This window comes from Pongo pygmaeus, chromosome 10 (assembly GCF_028885625.2).
Source record: "Pongo pygmaeus isolate AG05252 chromosome 10, NHGRI_mPonPyg2-v2.0_pri, whole genome shotgun sequence".
Classification (NCBI taxonomy): Eukaryota; Metazoa; Chordata; class Mammalia; order Primates; family Hominidae; genus Pongo; species Pongo pygmaeus.
In genome coordinates this window covers 92,726,156-92,747,969 of record NC_072383.2, presented here as the reverse complement: position 1 = coordinate 92,747,969, position 21,814 = coordinate 92,726,156, and the positions used below count along the sequence as shown (strand labels likewise).

Genomic DNA, 21,814 nt, shown 5'->3' with positions numbered 1-21,814 from the left:
AGGAATTCTGCTGGAATAATTTCATGTTAACAAGGCTAAAGCTCAAGTCTCCCAAATTAAGTGGAATGTTCATTATCCCACGGTGTTCATAGTCAAAAGTCCCAGTTGATAGTGAAGAAGGCCAGGACTGTAATTGAGCAGTCCTTAGCACCATTTAGCAAACTAGGTTTACTTACTACATAATATAGCTGCTTATTCACAGCATATACAGTGACACCTTATCTCTGAAAAATAATTTCCATGGAGCCACTTAGAAGAAAAAAATCTATTATAACTAACTAACTAGAAAATTGAAAAAAAAAAACAGGCCACAGTTACATCAAAATGTTTATTTTTTGGATAGAGACATTTAAAACATTCATCTCCAAGAACAGCTTCAATCAGGTATACAATAAGAAATAGACTTTAAATCCTAATACAGAAAAGGTAACAGAATTTTTTAAATGCTGCTGTAGACACTAGTGTTAGAAAAAAAAGTTTATAAATGGTTTTGCACCAAAAAAATATGCAAAGAAACTTGAAAATAGAAATTGTTTGCCATTTGTTGCTCTGGTTGCTGTTTAATATAGACCCAGTGACTGATTGTCTTCAGCACACATCTAATTTGGCCATTTACTGCATTTGGCTAATGTGATCCAAAATGTGATCTAGATAGTGCTTTTCACTGGAGGATTGACAAACACGCTACATACATTAGTGAATCTTCATACCACCTCAGTGAGGTAGCTTAGAAATATTATACAGAAATTGAGGCACAAAGAGGTAAGTGACTTGCCCAAAGTTCCCAACAGCACAGTCCCTGGAAGAGGAGGTAACTCTCCACACAGGACTCAAGTGCCAGAAAGCTGGACAGGGACACCCTCATGTAGCATTTAGTAAATACTTAGATAAAGCTGTAGCTGATCCTTTGAGTTGAGTTTTCAGTACCCTAAAGTAGTAGGGGAAGTCTTTTGGGCAACTCTCCTACCCTTGGCTCTCAACTCTCCTACTGTTGTTCTCTTATGAACTCCTTCGCCTCTTTGAAGACTGTAGCAGCCTTAGATGGGGACCAGACCTCTCACCTTTATTCTGATCTGTCATCTATTTGGTAGTTTTGTTTGTTTGAGGTGTGTCCGTTGGACAGACAATGGTCAAAAGCAACAGGATTGGGAAGGTGCCTATCAGGGTAGTAACTGCTTATTTTCTCTGATCAGTTTGTTGAGGTGTCACCTCTCTTATGCTTTTCCGGATAATACAGAAGCAACAAGGAATTGCCTTTAAGACAAATTCATATTTAAATCCTAATGCTCCATACAGTGTTGGTAGATGATTTCAAGGAATATGTGATCAATGTTATTTGACTTGAAAAAATTTCTTTCCTAGATGGGGGATTTGGAGCACCAAGGGTAAAAGGTGCCTGCCACAAGAAAAGCTCAAGAGTTGCCAATTATGCTGTTTACTTCTTCTGGTTTAATAGAAGGAAAACACAGTGGTATTAAAACTGGTCATGAGCAGCAAAAATTCAGGAATAAAAAATCAGCACTAAAAAGACTACAGTATAACTGGATAGAGAATTCTTTAAAAAGAAAGGCATGAATAAAATGGGTATTTTGAATTCTTTCTCCTGCGAGGAATACTTTCAAAAAGTACATAGTAAGACTAAGATACCAAGTTGTATACTAATATTTTTTAGGCCTTGGGCCTCAAATATATATATTTATATATAATACTCCAGTGTGAACAGCAATTCGATGAAATGTAAAATGTATCTTTTTTTTTTAAATCACACACAAGTATTCATAACCACAGGGTTCACCAGAAATCTAAAGCAAGGAGACACTCATATAGAAATGGAGTTACTCTTCCACAGATCGTTCTGATCAAAGGTTTTGGAACAGAAATGAATTAATGATTTTTTTGTATAATATCCAACATGTCCACTATCAAATACATTTAGTATGAAAAAATAGATGAAGAAAAGGAACATACATTAGGTCAAAGTATCTGGTTAAAATGCTGTTCATTTAAATAAAGCCCACTCTCCTTACTTTAGAGCTCCTTGGTGAAATGGAGGTGAGTTTGATGGAGTGCAGTTGATGACCACTGAAAAACACGAGCCCTTTCAACAATGTTGCAACACTGTTAGTTTTTGGTTTAAACACACACACACACTCACAAATGCTAAGTGTACACTACCAAATTCTGCGGTCGGCTTTTCCAAGAACTACTGGGGAAAGTTTCAATGCTGCAAATCCTCGAGGTTGCCCTAACACCCCCACCTTGTTTCCAAATGACTCATTTCACATTTTGTTTTGAGCACTGGCAGTATCCCTTTACAATGCAGAGGTGCAGTGTAGCACAAGTGCTACATAGCTGTAGTTTTCAAACAAAACCACTTATATCATTGTGCTTAAGTGGAGACTGTAGTTACAATACTGACATTCGCTTACTGGCCCTGTATTCTCTGTAAACAAGGAGGCTGTTTGCAACAACCACTTCAACTCTATTTACAGAAGGGTTCCCACGGTATACACACAGGCACAAGGGTTGGTATGCTTTCTAAAAGCTGTGCATGTGCCTTGGTCTCTTAAAAAGACAGTGCCCAAAGTGGAACCTATGTGCAAACAAGAAATTAACGACACAGAGTAGCTCAAGCAGCCATTTTGCTCCCAAGTCGTCTGAAGAACTTTGCCAGATTAAGCCAGGCCCCAGAGTGCTTACATCCACTTGCATTTCTTCTTTTCATCAAATAAGACTTTTACATGCAAGAGTTGTTTCTGAGCTTCTTCCAGCCCTCGTTCTCTTTCTAGTTTATTTAGAATCTGTTGACAATTAGAACAGTTATTTTAGATATTGTGGTTTTAGCATTACAATTCTGTTTTTTGCATACCTGATGCTATGAGTGGTAAAATCTGTATGAAACAGATGCCAACATTTTCTTCCATCATTTACGTACTCACTTTGCAAGTTGTTTTGCTAACTCCTTATCACAGGATCAACAATACCTTGGCTTAAAATAGAAGCTCGCAAGAAATACCAACTATTTGCTTACAAATATGGGGCCAGGCTTCCAAGGCCCTGCTTTATGCATTATGTCACAGCCATTCCAAGCACAGCAAGCATTCCTGGGCAGCCAACATGCAGGCAAGTATTTCTCCTTAAATGCAGCAGGCAGGGACATCCTGGTCAGAGACAGATCCTTCCCTTCCCTCCCATCTGGGCAGTGTAGTCCCTCCTCGTGCTTCCCTTCTCTCCCCTGACCCCTGGAACGAGGGATGCTTATCATGTTTAAGAACTCATTGCCTCTACCCTACCTTAGAGCTTCACTTCATCTTCAAGTAGCAAATGGAATTGGTGAGCTATTCTCACCATTGACATGGATAGCCTGTCCCAGCATGATTGGGGGGGAATCAGGGAAGGGGGAGTTAACATTTGTTTGGAAACAAAGCATCTGATGAATGTGTCTGTTTGAATTTCCAAAGAAAAAAAACCCAGATTAAGGAGAATTAATCATAAAGGAGAATGGTTTATTGAAATAGTCGCTTAAGTTAGAAATATGTCATAATTTCATATAACGATTGAATACAGAATCTAGGCAATTTAACAAGCTTAGCTTTCGTTTTTAGCAAATTACAATCAAGCATAAGCTGACCCCATTTAATAGAGCCACTACTTACTCATCAAAGTTAACTTGAGTCAGTGTGGCTGTAGGCCCCATGAACTCAAATGTAAATTCAGGCTGGTCCAAATGTAGGCAGCATGATAAAACTAAGAGGGGCAGCCATGTACAGGGTCTGGCTCAGTGCCAGGATCCCCCATCTCAGACAGGCTTCCTGGCTTCCCTTTCTGGCCTTTTGGGATGCCAGAGCTGTTCTGAAACTGACAGAATGCTATAACCACATCCTTATGCCTGATTCAAAGGTTAAAAACAATGTTATTTAAAATCTTACCTCATCAAAATATTTTACGATGTATTTGTAAATTTCTGTCAAGGCCACTTCTTCATTAAATTCATTTTCATGTTTCTAAAAGAAAGACTTGTTGAGAGATTCTGAAATGACTTAAAGTAACCAAATATAAGCTTATTTCTGCTTTCTAATGATACCTTAGATTCCTGAGTTAAAAATTCTTCCATTTCTGAGGATGACAATGGAGGCAAATCCCTGATTGCTTTGTAATAAGATTTTACTTCTTCTTTGTAGGTTGGGATATCCTTGGCATAGAGAAGCTTATTAGTTGGTGCTTCCTGGAAAAAAAAAAAAAAGCAACCATCACCAAAAGAGTAAAAAAAAAAAAAAAACAAAAATGGGGGAGGAATTTATAATATTCCAATGTAGCTGAACCCCCACCACCAACTAGTTTTACCTCTTGCTAACAAGGCTTCATGCAGTAGGCCTTAAATGTTGTTGACTGAATGACTGACTGCCATCTAGATAGTTCTGGTGAGTCACTGTTATTTTCAGGCAGATTAAATGCTAATATATTCTGCCTTCCTCTCATAAAAGAACTAAAATTATTATTTTTGCATGATTTTGAGTTACTGTAACAATGGAACTTATTTCAATCATAGTTCATTACTAATGGTTGTAAAAAGCCTGAATTAAAACATTTGCTCTCATCCTCACCCACCAGTGAATTTGGCATTTATAAAAGACTTGATTGTAGGTCTGATTGAGCCCTTTATATAACCATGAAACTGGTAAGTAATTGGCAGTGGCAGATTTTCCAGCTTGTCCCTTTTATTTCATTAGATTATAAACATCTTCCAGTTTCTTCAAAGAAGCACATGGTCATTAGTATTGGTGGCTCTGATGTGTGATTTTGCAAAGGTCCTCTGGCAGTTTGAATGTTTCTACATAATTATAACTGATATTTAAAAATTAAATATGATTTTTTTTTAAAATCATTATTTTTCACAAAACTTTAAAAAATTCTACTCAGGGAAGATAGGTAAGTTAATGATAGGGCTAATGTCTCAGCCCATGAGGCTGAATCAATGGCTTGATGAATCATTCTTAAGGATGCCTAGAGACTGAGATATTATTGAGATTTTCTCATTTGTGAAATTTAAGTGGAACCCAGAAATTGTGCTATCATTCATTCATTCAATAAACATTATTAGGCACTGGAGCAGGCATTGAGAGTACAATGATAAAGACTAGTGGCTGCCCTTGAGAAGCTTACAATCTAGTTGCAAAGACAGATTTATGAAGTGCTTACTGTGATACAAATAATTAGCAGCAGGAGTTGACAAAAAGAGTTGGACAAATCAGAAATCATAATTCTGCTACTTTGTGTGGTTTCAGGCAAGACTTGTAACCTCCCAGAACATCAATTTTCTCATCTATAAAATGAGGGTAATAATAACTACCTTATTTGGTACTTGTGAGGATTAAGTGAAATGTGTCAAGAACATAATTCAGAAACAACTGTTTTTAGTGTGAATAAACATTTAAGTGCCTTTCAGTGTGCTGCAGGCTAACATGAACTTTATTAGTCAAATGAAGAAAGTGCTGTAGGAAATACATTGGGGAAAATTCACAAAGTAGGCATTTGTAGACTGATCTGAGTCTCCTACAGTTTCTGGTCCTCATTAGGAAATCATATTTGTCGAATGAATAAAATGTTTATGATGAATGAATGGGTAGGATTTTACTAGACAGAGGGATTGTGAGACAGGAAAGATGAGCAAAGGGGTGTGAGAACAAGTTCATGGTGTGAACTTGGGAAAAGTACAAGCTGTAGCACAGTGGGTATGTGGAGTGTGCAAGAAAATAACGAGGCCAGCCAAGAGGGCTGAAGCCCATCAGGAAGCACTATGTGGCACTGTGAAGACTTTAGCTGGTAGGTAATGGGAAATAGTTGCAATTTTTAAGAAGCAGACTGACATCATCAGATTTATGTTTTAGAAAGATTACCTGAGAGACAGTGAAAAGGAAAAGTTTAGAAGGATAGGTGGACAGCAGGGGCAAGGACACCAATTAGGAAGCAGTTATCCCAGTAGGGATGGGATGAAGGGATAAGGCTAAGTGATAAGGCTAAGGAAAGAGGAGGGAGGGACAGACATTTGAGACAGAAGTCAGTGGTAACCAATAGTTTGGGGATAGAGGTTGGAAGGAAGAGGAGTCAAAGATAACGTTGAGGATTCTACCTTGAGAGACTAGGCAATGCTAGGGAAGACGAGTAAAAAACAGGTTTGTTTTGCAGAAATACTGCTGATAAAGAGTTTAGATTATGACTGGGAGTCTGAGGCACCCATGGAATATCAGTCTCCATTCATTCCAGGTACTCTTGAAGTCCTGCCCAAGAACAACTCCTCAGTGTTCAAAGATCCATTAGGCACAGATATTGCTCAGTTTAGTATATTTTGGAGCACTCAAATAAGACCAAAACATCTCTTTCGAAGTTTGCTCTGATTTTTATCTTTCTTTGCGTTCTTGCGACTATTGATCAGCAAAGAAAACCATAGGAAAACAGTACTCATGCTTTGATTAGAAACTGACAAACTGGTATTGTTAGAAATCTTGGGCAAGATTTTCTGTCCCATAAGCAATGTGTTATATTCAAATAGACATTTTATGTATATCAAATAGAATTGATTTAGGCAAATTTCAATAGTTGCATATTTTGGGTTAATAGTTTATCAGTGTCCATAGAATGTTTTTCTAGGAAACAAAATGCATACTTTGTGATAAAGTTTTTCACAGGCAGAATTCTGCAGTCGGGTGGGGCTAATTATTTTGTTTTTCACTTTAAAAAAATTAGATTAAAAATAATGAGACAGATTTTAAATAACAGCAAATTTACAGTGGCCCTTGCTATCTCATTTTAGCTGGTGTAGCTTAGACCAATTGTTTATTATTTGAATGCTTATCAGAAAGACAAGTGTGTCAAACTCATAAGACTACATACAAGAAATACTCAAGCTGGGCCTTACCTTCCCTAGTTGCTGCTCTGTGAGAGAAAATGCATCCATGAATGCCTGAGCAATCACTGACAAACAGCCGTCTATATGTGGTGTCTTCTTAATGTCAAAGACAAACTGAGGGTTCTTCAGGATGTTTACCCAGAAGCGAAGAGGAAGGCTGTTCAAAGAGAGAATAATCTATTTTCAAATAGGGCCATTCATGAAGCCAGTGGTCTGTTTATCGCAGTTTGTAAACGAGTGTTTTTGTCCTTGTTATTGAAGTATACAACTCTGCTTAGCCCAACATACCAAGCAACAGACAGAAGCGTCACTTGGAGAGAAGAAGAAAGGGTTAACTGGCAGAGCTACTGTAAAAGAAGGATAGAGGAGGGTAAGTTTGAATGTGGCCATGGACAAAAATTTTCTCCAGACAGCTCTTGATTATATATCTAATACTCTCTCACCTGGATTATTTCCCATCTCCTGACAGTTTGTTCTCGCATAACTATCAGCAGTCCTCTCAACACAGAATCAGACCATGTCTCTCCTCTGCTCCAACCTTCTGAGGCTCTCCATCTCCCTCTGGATAACACCCTGCATGACCTGGCCCTCCTATCCCACTGCTCCTCACTGCGCTCATTCCAGCTCTCCTGTTCTCCTTGCTGTTCTTCATGTGGGCCAAGCAAGCACGCACCTCACAACTTGTGCTCTTGGCGTCTGCCTGCCTGAAACTTTCTTGCCTCAGGTAGTCTCATGGTTTATGCCCTCTCCTCTTTCAAGACTTGGTTCAAGTGTCACCATCTCTGTGAGGCCTTCTCAGATCACCTGGTCCTGACACATACTAGCCTCCTTTCCTACTTTCTCCACTGCACTCATCATCTGCTAATGTATTACTGTTTGCATATTGCATTTAGTGTCTGTCCCCAACTATTAGAATGGGACCTGGACTTTCATCTGTTTTGTTACTATATCTCCAGCAACTAACTGCTTGGCCCATAGTAGGTACTCAAATACCCGAACATGATCTTGGGACTGGTTCAAAGTCCTTCCATTATCTCCTTTTCAACTCTGGCCTAGCTCATTACCTCCCCCATATGCTGCTAGGTCTCCCAACAGCTTTACTGTCCTGGCTGCTGCCCCTGCTCAGATGCCATAATCTTCAAGGTGGAATGGTGGCCCTCAGCTCCCAGTCTTGATGTGTGGGAGTGGTTGGGAGTGGCAGGGACTGGAGATAAGAGGCTAGAACAGGCCAGGGGCAGTGGCTCACACCTGTAATCTCACTACTTTGGTAGGCTGAAGCAGGAGGATGGCTTGAGTCCAGGAGTTTGAGACCAGCCTGGGCAATGTAGTGAGACCTCATCTCACAAAAAGTTTTAAAAATTAGCTGAGTGCGGTGGGCATGCTCGTGTAATTCCAGCTACTTGGGAAGCTGAGGTGGGAGAATTGCTTGAGCCCAGTAGGCAGAAGTTGCAGTGAACCAAGATCCCACCACTGCACTGCAGCCTGGGCAACAAGAGTGAGACCCTGTCTCAAAAAAAAGAGGCTAGAACACAGGAAGAGAAGGGAGCAAGCCAGCGTAAAGAATTGGGATAGGCCTGGATTAAATGGGAGATTAGACCTAGAGCTCTGGAACTTCAGCTTTTGATACTCATTTAAAGTGACCTGGCTGCCCTCAGTGCCTGGAAAGCCTCGAGCTTGCACTGAGAAGTTCTACTTCATCATAACTCTGAGTCTTATCCAGCCCATGCACACAGCATTTCAAAGAGAGATCATGAGCTACATTTCTTTACTGAGGAGGCAAAATTTGGATGCCTTGCCTGTCCTTAAGGTAAAATATTAAAATATAAAACAGAACACAAACTTTTGGTTAATTCTCATAGTATCTGAGTACGGCACTTGATAAAAAATTTCTGTACAGAATCAGAGTATAGACAGATAGCTTGGAGACTGCAAAGTAACTGATTAGGAACAAAAAATGGTTTATCATAAAATTTTGTCTAACGCAAAAATGATATAAAACCACAAATGTTAATTTCTCATTCTTTACTGGTCAACTTAAATTTGTTTTAACATTCTAGACTAAGTATCATGCACCAAAGATAACAGTTTATCTTCAAGAATAGGATTCTTGGCATAGGAATGGTTTCCTTTATTGTTTAAAAACAGTAACAGAATAAGAAACTACTTTGACATGATAGCTTACCAAGCTCAAAGATTCTGATATAGAGATAAAATGAATCCTTCTGTAACTATCTATGTCTTTCTTTTAGTTAATTTTCTGTCCCAGATTCTTGAAAACAGTCAATAATCACCTACATTCCCACCTGTTTGTTTTCCAAATATGTACGACGTCAGGATCTGTGATTTTTTTGTTTTCAGCCTGGGCGTCCAAAAAGTCAAAAAAGTATTTTATAGCAAATGGAGCTCTGCTGTTGGGTAAACTCCAAATGCTTCTAAAAAGTTTTTCAAGCACAGAATGAATTGCCACCTGAAAGATAGACAACATCAGATTTGGGAGATTAAAAACTGTGGTAGTGGTTTTGAAAACGTAATAGCAAAAGCAAATCCAAATTCAGGGAAAATAATGTACAAAACAGGGAAAAACAAACTGAAGAGAAAAATGTAAAATTGTCAAATGTGGCCAATGCTCACAGTATAGGTCAAAAGTCTTGAAAATCCATGCCCAGGTTTAGATTTGGTTCATAAGCTTCTTGCTGATAACAACATTGTTTAGTCAACTGGGAGGATATCAGAAATCTCTAGCAGTTGAAATGTCAGTTGTTAGGGCTGTTTACATAAACCAGGAAGCCACGGATATTTGGCTTTTATTAGTTATGTTCAGCCTGGAAGAGCTCAAGTGATGCTGCTCTGTTCCCAGAATTTTTCCTGTTGCATGTATTTCTATCATAAGGTTTTATTGTGTACTTTCCAAAGCATTTGAGTATTTTACAAAAGCCAAATAGGCTGAGCTCTGTGGGACAGCTGAGAAAATCAAGAGGCTTGGGCTGTCCTCTGCCCACTAAACAAATCTCCTAAGCTCTAAGCAGATTCTTTGTTACAATCTGAAGAAGCATGCCCATCAAGTTCCTGGGGCCAAGTGTAGATAATAGCATTTATAGTGCTCATCATTCCAGAGGGGGAGGAAAAAAAAGATCACCACAGACTTCTGTTAATTCCACTAAAAGCCAGATAAAGTAAAATTTGCTCTCAGTTTGGTATTCCACCGGCTTTCACATCTGACACTTTTATGTGTGAGCAGAATTCTTAATTTTAAAATGAAAAACAAAAATTAAGATTTACTAGGTTTATAGTCATTGACCCTTCCCATCTCCTTCATTTTATTTGCAATTCAAAAAGGGAGTTTTATTGCTCATCTATAATAACAAGTAAACAAAAAGGAATAATTATGCTGTCAACCTAAAAAATAACAATAATAGTGAAATGGTGGGGAAAGAGACTGGGAACAATATTAAATCCCTGACTGAAGATACTAAAGTACAAATCTGTAAAGTGCTGTTATCTTTGTAGTGTATAAAAAGAAGAGGAACGGGGTAGGAAGTGTTTACAATTTAAACTTTTCATTTTGCTTTGCTAGAAGGCACAAGGGATTTGTAACATTTTCACACTTCAGTGGAAATTAAGTCAAACATATCATACACCCCCTAGGTAGCCATAAAGTGCTCCCAGAACAGTAAGTGTACCTTGGTCGACAGCAGCTTTGTCAGATACATTTCTTTTACTTTGAACTTGTGCTTCCCTCGATGTCTCTTTCCTTGCACATCTTGGAATGCTTCCGAATCTGGTAAAATCTGAAGGGAAGACAGCAGAAGCGTTACCCAAGGAGACCACTCATGCTACCGAAGGCATGCAATTCAGCGGTGAGCACAAGAAAGCCTGAACTCACCAAATGGCAGTGATCATCCGAGTATTCCACATCTGAACGCCAGAGAAAGAGGGAGAGAAAGCAGTCCATTAAAAAAAGCAACCATGGGCTAATCGGCCTTCTCATAAAAGGCCCCATTTGTGCTATATACTGAAGTTACTTGAGCTTTTTGACTTGAGCTCTCCATAGCTACATTTTTCCCCCTGCTGCATCTTAAGATCTTAAGAACAGCGTGAAGATGGGACGGGTGAGGGATTGGAGGAGGAAGTAGATTCCCTAGTGATCTCTGATCTCTTGCTGGTAGGAGAGGCTCAAGCCTCATTAATTTAACAAATGCACCTAGAACACCTCCTATGTGCCAGGGACTACTGGGCATATAGCAATGAATAAGACCTAGTTCCCACCCTGATGGAATTTGCATTCTGGCCAATGAGAGACATCAAACTTCTAGGTACACAATTATTATAACTGTGATAAAGGTTACGAAGGAGAATTATATGCTAAAGAATTAACGAGACCAAATCTAGTCCAGGAGTTTTTGAGGAAGGGATGTTTGAGCTGAATCTAATGAAGAGATAGAGTCAGCTAGGCAAATTGCAGGAAGGTCCAAAGGTAGGAAGGAGCTGACCCTTTCTAGGATCTCAAAGGACAATGAGGTGGTGGTCACAGAGCAAGCCAAGAGTAGCACAGAGTGAGGAAATGTGGCTGTAAAGGGTAAGGGAGTGGTAAATGGAGAGAAGAGAGGAAGTAAGGCATTTGGTTTGTTTTAAAGTTGAGAGAGGCTCAGTGGCTCACATCTGTAATCCCAGCACTTTGGGAAGCCAAGGCAGGAGGACTGCCTGAGCCCAGGATTTCAAGACCAGCCTGGACAATATAGCAAGACCTCATTTCTACAAAAAAATTTAAAAATTATCTGAGCATGGTAGCACACTCCTGTAATCCCAGCTACTTGGGAGGCTGAGGTGGGAGGATCATTTGAGCCCAGCAGGTTGAGGCTTCAGTGAGCCATGATTGTACCACTGCACTCCAGCCTGGGCGACAGCGAGACACTGTCTTAAAGATGAGAGAGACTAGCACATCTTGAAATGCTAATGGAAAATGGGGAGTAGATGGAGTGGGAAAGAAAGTACAGGTGAGAAAAGAGATTACTGGTGGCGTAAGGATACTGAGAAGGTTGGAAAGGATGGTGGACCCAAAGCATAGGTGAGAGACTGGCCTTGAATGGAAGAAGGTCAGCCTGCAAGCATCAAGGAGGAAGGCAGGTGCAGGTAGGTTGGTAGGTTTGGTATTGGCTGTTGAGGGACTTCTGATTAGTTTTCTCTGTAAAGAGGGCAGGGTGAAGTCATCTGCTGAGAGGAGAGCTGTGTGGGTCAAAGCTTTGAGGAGAGAAGGTAGACATTATGGACAACACAGAGCTGAACTGCCCAGAGGAACCCAATGAGAGCAGGCTGTGTGGAGGGCCCTGGTCAAGTTGGGTACCATGAACTTATAGTGACCCCCTGGTGTGCCATTATGTGCCTTTCTTCTGTGGCTCCCTAGCTGTAGTGTCAGGGAAGGATAATCGTTGGGTTCATCCAGGGTTGGGATTTTGACAGAGGGGCTGATGATAGGACAGAGGTACAGGAGGTTTAGAGTATTAGCAGGATGATAAGATGGTGGCTCTCAGTTGCAATGAATGGAAACTAGCAGCAGTGTTGACTGACTGGAGGGCCCACGAAGAGATCCAAACCTAAGATTCTGCTATTCAATCCCCAAATAATAGGCTCTTCAAAAGGCCCAATCTTTGAAACCTGAAAACCACAGCTCTTCCACTTTTCAACACAAAGACACCATCCCCCTTAAGCTGGAATGATAGCAACTCTGCAAGATGGCTTCACCACAGCCCCATGTAGTGATGGAAGGTGGGTTTCCCCAAAGGAGTCCTACCCAATTATCCTGTCTGTATAATCAAGAACCCCACATTCCCTGTTTGCACTGACCAGATGCTCCCTGCTCCTTCTAATAGTGAATCCAGAAGTCAGGAAGCCCTACCTCTGGCTGTGTGTGTGAAAGGAGCCTGTTTGGGAGGAGCTCAGAACCTTTCCAAGGGCTGAGAGCTGATTGTCTTGACTAGGGTATAATTTCTCTGGAGACAAACCTGGAACAGGAATTTCCTGCCCCAGGGCTATCAGGGAAGCAGAAGATCACTTTAGAGACCAGCCTATTGACTTTCCCATAAAAGCTCGCCCTTTAGTTTGTCTCTCTCCAATTTCTGGAAATTTTGCAAGTGCTATCACAGGAAACTGGGACCTTCCAAGTGGACTGTTTTTTTTCAGCGCTTGCTGCGGGGCTCTGTGATGATTATCTGTACTCTTCCCTCTCAGTTTGCCAGGGGGATCTCCTCCGTTAGCCTCCATCCTTCTAAAGGGTTGAAAAAAAGCTATGAGATTCTGCCCTGAGTTTAGGGCTATAAAGAGGCAGCCACTTCCTCAGTGCTGGGCAGTCCAGGCCAACCACCATTTATAGTTTCCTTTCCTTCTTGCAGGAATCACATTCTTAGGACTGGAAAGAGATCAAAATGGCTTTTCTCAACTTTCAGAGAATTACATAGCAACAACTCAGTCTCACCTTTGTGACAATACAGCTGAGAGAGGCAAAAAGCAATACTTTATGAAGCTGGGTGAGAACAAAAGGTTAACAATATTATATGGGTTACCTGAAGTAAAATTTGCTATCTTCTTAAAGACTTTTATAGTAGATCCATTTGATATCTGAAACCAAAGATAAAAGATATATGAGTTTTCAAAATTTAATAGATTTCTCAACTTCACCCAGGAATTAGATGGCTGGATGGATCTTACATGCTCTCACTTATTAAATCAAATATTTATCAAGAATTACTATGTTCTGGGCACTGTGCTGGAGGCTGGGACTAAATGACAAGCAAGACAGTGTCTCTGTCCTCAAGGGGCTCATGGTCCTGTGGAGGAGGCTGATGAGGCCATGGGAGGCAGTGGGGTAGGTAGTACGCAGAAGGTGGAGGCCAGGACCCTGTGGGACAGATGGGAGGTGGGCCAGCCCTGGAAGAGGGGAAGACTGAGCTGTGTTAGGACATTCCCCCCAATTCGCAGAGGTCAGGAAAGACCTAGGCCAGTTTCATTTTTTGAGGTTAAAAAATTGTTACTTGCTATGGACTGAATGTTTGTGTCTCCTCCAGATTCCTATGTTGAAATCCTAATCCCAGTTAGGAGGTAGGGCCTTTGGGAGGTGACTAAGTCATGAGGTTGGAGCCCTCATGATGGGAATAGTGCCCTTATAAGAAGAGACACCAGGGCCAGGCGTGGTGCCTCACTCCTGTGATCCCAGCACTTTGGGAGGAAGAAGAGGAGGATCACTTGAGTCCAGGAGTTTTGAGACCAGTCTGGGCAACATAGGGAGATCCCTCTCTATAAAAAAAATTTTTTAAATTAGCTGGGCACATTGGTGCACACCTGTAGTCCCAGCTACCTGGGAGGCTGAGGTGAGAGGATCACTTGAGCCCAGACATTCAAGGCTGCAGTGAGCCCTGACTGTGCCACTCTACTCCAGCCTGGGCGACAGAGTGAGACCTTGTCTCTAAACAGAGGAGGAAAAAGAAGAGACAGCAGAGCTTGCTGATCCCCTCTGCTTTCCACTACACAAAGATACAAGAAGACGGCTCTCAGCAAACCAGGAGGAGGGTCCTTACCGGGCTACTAGTACTTTGCCCAGACCGTGAACTTTCAGTCTCTGGAACTATAAGGAACAAATGTTTAAGCCACCCAGTCAATGGTATTCTGTTATAGCAGCCCTAACTATGACACTACTCTATTAAGAAATGCTGAAACGGGTTTTCAGAAATTGTGGTATATAAAGTTGGTGTCTACCCTATGACAGAGCCATTTCACATGTAGGTCCTTAGTCCACAGAAATAAGCATAAATCCTGATAGGGAGCTATTTGTAATTGTCCCATACTGGAAACAACCCAAACATCCATCATTAGAATGAATAATTTGGGGCATATTCATACAACAGATTATAAAACAATGAAAATGAGCAAACCACTGTTACACGCCACATGGGTAAATCTTACAATCATAATGTTGAGCAGAAGAAGCTCAACAGAAAAGAAAGTATACTGACTGATTCCATTTACATAGAGCTTGAAAAAAGCCCAGACAGTCAAAACTATCATGTTAGATATTTGGAGAAGAGAGCAGCGGTAGTGATTAGGAAAGCCCAGGAGAGGGCTTCTATTTTTTGACATGGGTGGTAATTTCAGGATATGCTCACTTGATGATAATTCACCCAGCAGTACGCTTATAATTTATTTGTTTTTCTGTAGGTATATACAGGTTGAGCATCCCTAATCCAAAAATTCAAAATGCTCCAAAATCTGAAACTTTCCGGGTGCTGACATGGTGCCACAAGTGGAAAATTCCACACCTGAACTCATGATAGCATGTGACAGTCAAAACCCAATAAAAACTTTGATTTGTGCACAAATTATATAAAATTACCTTCAGGCTCTGTGTATAAGGTGTATATGACACATAAATAAATTCTGTGTTTAAACATGGGTCCTGTCACCAAAATATTTCATTATGTGTATGCAAATATTCTAAAATCCAAGTAAATTCCAAAATCTGAAATACTTTTGGTTCCAAGCATTTTGGATAAGGGATATTCAACCTGTGACATTTTTTCAAAAGCTTGTAAAATCACAAAATTTGCATATACTTTTTAATAAAAGCTTTGAAATGTAAGCATAACGTGGGCCATGCTTAACTTTTGCTAATATTAAGTGTGCAGCTCAATGACTATTCACATTAAATATATACTGGCATAACCACCACCTTTATCAAGACATAAAATATTGCAAGGTCCTGAAAAGTGCTCCCATTGTCCCTTCTGAGACAATGACCACCCCATCTTCATCCAGAGGTAATTACTTTTCTGTCTTCCATCACCATTTATGAATTTTGCCTGTTCTTGGGTATCATATAAATAGAATCATACAGTATGTACTGTGTCTAGATTTTGAGGGTCAATATAAGGTCTGTGACATTTATTCCTGTTGCAACTACAAGTAGTTCATTCTTTATTACTATGTGTTAGTTCATGTAGTATGAATATATTACCAAAAATTGCCATACAATAAAAGGAAAGAATTACCGATACATGCTACAGCATGGATGAACTGCAAAAACATGCGAAGAAGCCAGTCACAAAAGACCACATATTGTATGGTCCCATTTATATGAAATGTCTATAAAGATGGGAGCAGTAGACACAAGGGACTCCAAAAGCGGGGAGTGGGCTGGGGCAAAGGCTGAAAAAGTTCCTATTGGGTACTGTGTTCACTGGGTGATGGGATCAATAGAAGCCCACACCTCAGCATCATGCAGTATACCCTTGTAGCAAACCTGCACATGTACCCACGAATCTAAAACAAAAGAATATATGAAATGTCCAAAACGGACAAATTTATATAGACAGATCGTAGATTACTAGTTGGCTAAAGCAGGGGTGGGGGAAATAAGGAGTGACTGTTAATGAATTCAAGGTTTCTTCAGGAAGGATGAAAATGTTCTAAAATTAGATTGTGGCAGTGGTTGCTCAATTCTATAAGTATACCTAAAACCATTGCATTGTATACTTCAAACGGATTAGCTTTATGGTAATATAAATTATATTTTGGCTGGACACAGTGGCTCATGACTGTAATCCCAGCTCTTTGGGAAGCCAAGGCAGTAGGATTGCTTGATCCTAGGAGTTCAAGACCAGCCTGGGGAACTCAGAGCCCCATCTCACCTCAAAAAAAAAAAAAAAAAAAAGCGCTGAGCATTGTGGCACATGCCTGTAGTCCCAGCTGAGGCAGGAGGATGGCTTGAGCCTGGGAGGTCAAGGCTGCAGTGAGCCATGATTGTGCCACTGCACTCCAGCCTGGGCAACAGAGCAAGACCCTGTCTCAAAAGTTATGCTTCAACAGAACTGATAAGAATTGCCACAGATTTTAAATGTATACATTTGACAAAGAAAGGCCTCTGTATATATTGCCTCTTTTGGAGTTAAAATCAAGTGTTCTCACGTGAGACCTTTTGGTACCATGGAGACCAGGGTCAAGTGGCCTTACAGTGCCCCTCCCCCACACCCTGATGGGCACTCGCACATCCCCAGGCAAGGAAGTGCCCTTCGGGCAGAGGGGGACAAAGATACCAAGATGCTGGGGGCAGGCCTGGCTCTGTGGGAGGAGGGGCTCATTCACAAAATTACGAGACAAAGGGGTGGCAAGAAGGAGGCAGGTCAGAGATCCACAAATCTCCTTCATTCTGGAACTGTTTCTGCAGGACTGACCCTGTCACTTCTGAACCTTATCAGCTAAGTGACTTTTCCTTCCACTCTAAAGCTCCAAAGCTATTCTCAATTCTGATATTAATTTGGACCTTGCCTTCCCAGTTTGGAAAGAGTGGAAACCTAGAATTTCTCTTCTGGCCTGCTGCACATTGGTTATCAGAATGTACAAGCCCACTTAGCAAGCACCAGAGGATTAAAACCTAATCTCCTTCAGGTTACACCCACAGGGAGGAACACAGAGCAAGAGCCAGCCCTCAAGAGGCCCTCAAACACAGCTGTCCAGCCAGCCACTAAGTTTAGGCCAGAGCCCTCCAACTGCTGATGTGCATGATATCTTGGTGGTGGGGTGGGGGCAGCACTGGGCAGGGGCCGGCTGGGGCCATCAGGCCTCTGCAAAGTGTCTCCAGCAGGGATTCTTAACTCTTACTGAGCTCTTTGACCCTGCTCCTATTACCGAGTATCCTCTCCTTTTCCCCTTGAGCTATTCATTGTTTGCTGGCTGATTTTTCAATTCTCCTCCATATTTGATGCAATTAAAGTAAATGCTCTGTGCAGGCACCCCCTTAGCAATACTCAGACACCAAGTTTATGAGAAGCTTTGAACACAGTTACAAAATTCCTCCCCACGAAGAGCTGGATATGCTCTGTTTCTAAGCCAATAAATATATTTTTATAAAAGGAAGCTGGTGATTCATTCTGGGTAATTGTCAAAGAATGAATCCCAAATGTCTCCCATTGAGTGTTGAGCCAATACTTCACTACTGTCAGACGCTTTGTTTTGCCAAAAGCGAGCACCCTTACTCTATAATCACAAACACCGCGGATGGGCCTTCTGATAAGGAGTGCTGCCAAAAGTTCAAATGTCTCTTCAAGAGCTGGCAACAGCCCGCTGCTAGTGCTGTGCTCAGGCATTAAGATAGCATAGACACAGCTTGTACCAAGGAAATTTTACTCTGAAATTATCTCCCAAGAGCAAGTGTAGAAACATTTTATTAGTGGATGAGTTGTGTGTGTGAGTGCATATGTGTAAGTGCGTTTCTAACTTTCACAGCTGCTCTAGAGCTGGAACATTTCACCCATGTGACACTTTAACACGATTATAAAGACAGAAAAATAGTTTATTTACAGATGTTTGTGGGGGAAAGGTTTCCGTTTTCTTTTTAGCACAAGTCAGCTGCTGCTGAGGTAAGGACAGAAATGCCTTTTTGAAAAGTGCCCTGGAATGCAGAGTGTTAAAAAGATGATGCCGTTTGTTCCATCTGAGGAGCTCCAAATGCTCTTCTAAGAGTGACTCATTAATCGTCCCCTAGTCCTGTGAGGCAGGGAGCGTCCTCTGGGCCTCTACTTTAGGGATGAAAGCCAAATTAAATCAAAGAAAGATTAATGTCACTAGATGGATCTGCAGCAGGATTGTTTCTCCAGCCCAGAGCAGAACTGGTACGCACGGCAATTTCAAATTAAATTCCTTCCAGTCTCACAGGGTTCTAGGATTCGATGTGACAACAGGCGATTCCCCTCCAATCATCAATGGAGGGGAATTGGGGCCACCCCACGTTAGAAGTGGCAGAGATAACTGTAGACTTTCCCATCATTAGAATGAGGAGTTGTAACCACTCAGGGAGAAACAGACCCGTATCAACAACTTAAAGTCATTTCTAAAATAAACAGGAGCTACACATCCTCCAAACCATTTGCAAGTGAAGGTAAGATTTCTTTATAAGATACCATGTTTACGGCATAGCTTAGAGAGAATTCCATGAAAAGAGATTTTCTAGAAATGTAAGGTTGAACTTATGTTTAACCTTATGAAACTACCACTTTTGTAGGTAAAAATGGTCACCTATTGACAATTTCATATGGCTCCACCTAAGAGAAATGCTAGCATTGTAGCTATAAATTTTATGAAAAATTATGAATGTTCTGAATATTGTGATAATTTAAAGAAAAAAATCTGAAAACATGAGAATCAAATCACTACACAGAAACTCTGATTGAAATCTCTCATTCCTAAAATCACCTTTTCTGCTGAAACAATATTATGTGAAAACAGAATTCTATTCCACGTGCTGTCCCAGCAGCCACGCGCCAACATTGCTCTCCCTCCGTCAATATCGTCTTCTCCCTCAGCTCTTCTCACTGATGCCCCAAGGCTGGAAACTGATGAAAACAAAATCTTGTTTCTCAGGGCTTGAGGGATAACCTTGCTGAGTCCTGCAGCACAGGGGTTCACCAGTGCATTGGAAGGGGCCGTCAGAACGTTCTCCACAGGCTGGTCAAATCACACAGAAGGTTCTGGACATCCAGGGGAGGGCTTACAGGATGCTGAAAACCAGAGAAAATGCCACAGGGCTCCTGCTTCTCTCTTATTTACTTGAAATTAACCTTCAGGCCACTAGCCAGCTCTCTGCGGCCTATTAGTGATAGCCCTGAGACTGTCTTCCTCCTGAGGGAGTTGGGCCACCAAGAATGTGTGGGAAACTGCGAAGAACTGAACACTTAAGACTCAAGAGTGATCCAGTTGGGTTGGAGTTGTCAGAGCCCGGATGCCTGAGAGAGGCTCCCTTTGGATGAAGGTAACTGTCATCTTCACGGACTGCTGGCCAAAAAGAGGGTTAAAGTAGAAGTAGGGAAGCATTTTGATAAACTCACAGACACGAGATTCACTCTGGGATTTTAAGAGAAGTTACCCTTTATGAATCTGACATCAGAGAATGTAACTACCAGGATTTCTCCTCAATCAGGCCCAGCTCTCTAGCCAGGCTGCCTCGGAGGTTAGGAGCGTGGGCTGAAAGCCTGGATCTGGGGAAGGTATCCCTCAGGCCCTGCGCAGAGCCAGTCTTTAGAGTGCTTATTTCGTCTGCTTTCAGCCTTGAGGCATCAGTGAAGGAGCTCTGTGACTCTGGCCAAGTTTCTTAGCCTCCCTGGGCCTCAGAATGGGGCTGATAGTATTCACCTCATGGAGCGGTAAAGAAGATGGAAAGAGCTGCTATTGGTCAAAGCCCTAGAACAGTGCCCAGTACACAAGAAGCATTATACGTGTTTGTTAAATGAATATCTAAAGACATTCACACTGCAACGGACCTTTAGCGATTGTCCAGTCCCTTTTAGTGTCACAGATGATGGACTTGACCAGAAGGATTGCTGACCTTACTTAACAGACCCTTTGGGACATTCCTATGAGCTTTAAATATCTTTTGAATTACAAATTTGTTAGCAGTGACCACTTCTGCATTAGTACACATCTGTTAACGACAGCGGTTAAACTTTTCTGCTTCTCAAAACCTTGCAGCTCAGAACTTGAAGTGTAATCTTTAGAGAAAATTTCCTGCCCAACGCCTGTCCTGCATACTCGCCGCTACTGCATAGCAGGGTGCGGGTGTGATAACTCAGCCCAGCCAAATGTCACAGCAGGGTGCGAGTGAGAGGAAGAAGGCTGGACCCCAGAGAAACCACCCTGCCACAGTCCTAGGGGACGAGCATGCCCCACTCCCTGAACATGCAGGTGCACATGCCCCAGACCCTGTTGGCACCAGAGCAAAGCACAGTCCCTTTCATAGTCAACACACACAGGATGACATCCAGTTAAGGAAGCGTGCCAGGAGGGTTTAATTATAGGGGAGAAAGACTCCTCTAGCTTCATGTGTAAAGACACGCTTAACCCTTTGTCTGCACAGGACAGAATGACACTGGAACAGAAATGCACCCTCCTCTGTGTTCATCAGATGGAAAATGGGAGTAAGGAAAGCACCTGCCTCCCAGGGTTTTTGTGGACATTAATTGAACTAATGCACGTGAGCAGTGCCAGGCACTGGCTGCCATGGTTATCATCATGGAAAGCAATTCCCTGGTGCTGGGGGTTGCCAAGGGTGTCAGCCCAGTAGGTGACAGGGCCCTGCCAGCAATGTGGGGCTCTGGGGGCTGCATCTAGTCCATGAGATGCTATATTTTTGTCATGCCCTCAAATCCCTTCTAGAAACCTGTTCTTCAAATGTGCTGAGAGTAAATCATTCAGAGGAGACCAGCTACACTCTGTTTGCCCTAAGGACAGACAAGGAAAGAAGAAACAGGCTGGCTCTCCAACAGCAGGGACTTTGTTTAGATAGTAGGAGGAACTGGCCGCCACTACAGATTAACTTTAAAACCTAACTAATATGGACTAATTGGAGGGAGGCGAGTCTGATTCACTTAAAACTCTGAATTAGACCCGATTTTTAAATGAATTTTTTTTTTTTTTTTTTTTTTGCTTTTAAGCACATACAGTGACTCAAACTAGGGTACTTTAGTAAATGAATAAGAGTGATCATTAGTATCTTGTCTCTTTGGAGGGAAATGCTAGCGCTCAAGAGAAAATTTTTTCTTTAACGAAAGGGTAAAAGCAAACTTCAGCCCAGCCCTGTCAAATTACTCCCAAATTTTGAGTCTGCGGAGGCGCTGCTTTATCAAGTATAGATGTAGGTGGCTGAGGGTGGTGGGGGATGATTTTCTCCAAGCAGCCTTTAAAAAACGGCTTTTGAGATGGTCCAGGCATAGAGAACATGGAGCCCAATGACCTCCCATTTCCTTCAGGCTCTCTGGTTTATTTGCCTTATGGCTTAGCTTTTTAAACATAAGGAGAATCCTTTAAGCCTTCATGTCCTAGGCTTGTCATTTATTACCACCATGCAGCAACACTGGGGTATGAGGCCAATAA

At 41.6% G+C, this 21,814-nt stretch overlaps 1 protein-coding gene and 1 long non-coding RNA gene across 4 annotated transcripts in view; one reads left to right on the top strand and one right to left on the bottom strand.

Annotated features, from left to right (window-relative positions):
- Positions 1-314: 314 nt before the first annotated feature.
- The window catches only part of PLXNC1 (plexin C1), a 158,867-nt gene continuing 137,367 nt past the window's right edge, over positions 315-21,814 (bottom strand). Inside the window, exons 24-31 of one of the 3 annotated variants that reach the window (XM_054442098.2) lie at positions 13,465-13,519; positions 10,791-10,822; positions 10,588-10,695; positions 9,211-9,374; positions 6,917-7,064; positions 4,085-4,225; positions 3,930-4,004; positions 315-2,801 (exon numbers count right to left, since the gene is read on the bottom strand). In XM_054442098.2, the coding sequence (XP_054298073.1) occupies positions 2,697-2,801; positions 3,930-4,004; positions 4,085-4,225; positions 6,917-7,064; positions 9,211-9,374; positions 10,588-10,695; positions 10,791-10,822; positions 13,465-13,519 (828 nt within the window). In that variant the 3' untranslated portion in view covers positions 315-2,696. Of the gene's footprint in view, positions 2,802-3,929; positions 4,005-4,084; positions 4,226-6,916; positions 7,065-9,210; positions 9,375-10,587; positions 10,696-10,790; positions 10,823-13,464; positions 13,520-18,102; positions 19,721-21,814 lie in introns of those variants that run through there. The other 2 variants (XM_054442100.2, XM_054442099.2) reach the window with 2 other exon arrangements.
- On the top strand, positions 5,466-16,578 carry LOC134737611 (uncharacterized). Its single transcript, XR_010122663.1, has 3 exons — positions 5,466-7,277; positions 12,532-12,670; positions 13,294-16,578. It is a non-coding gene; the product is annotated as an uncharacterized LOC134737611 (long non-coding RNA).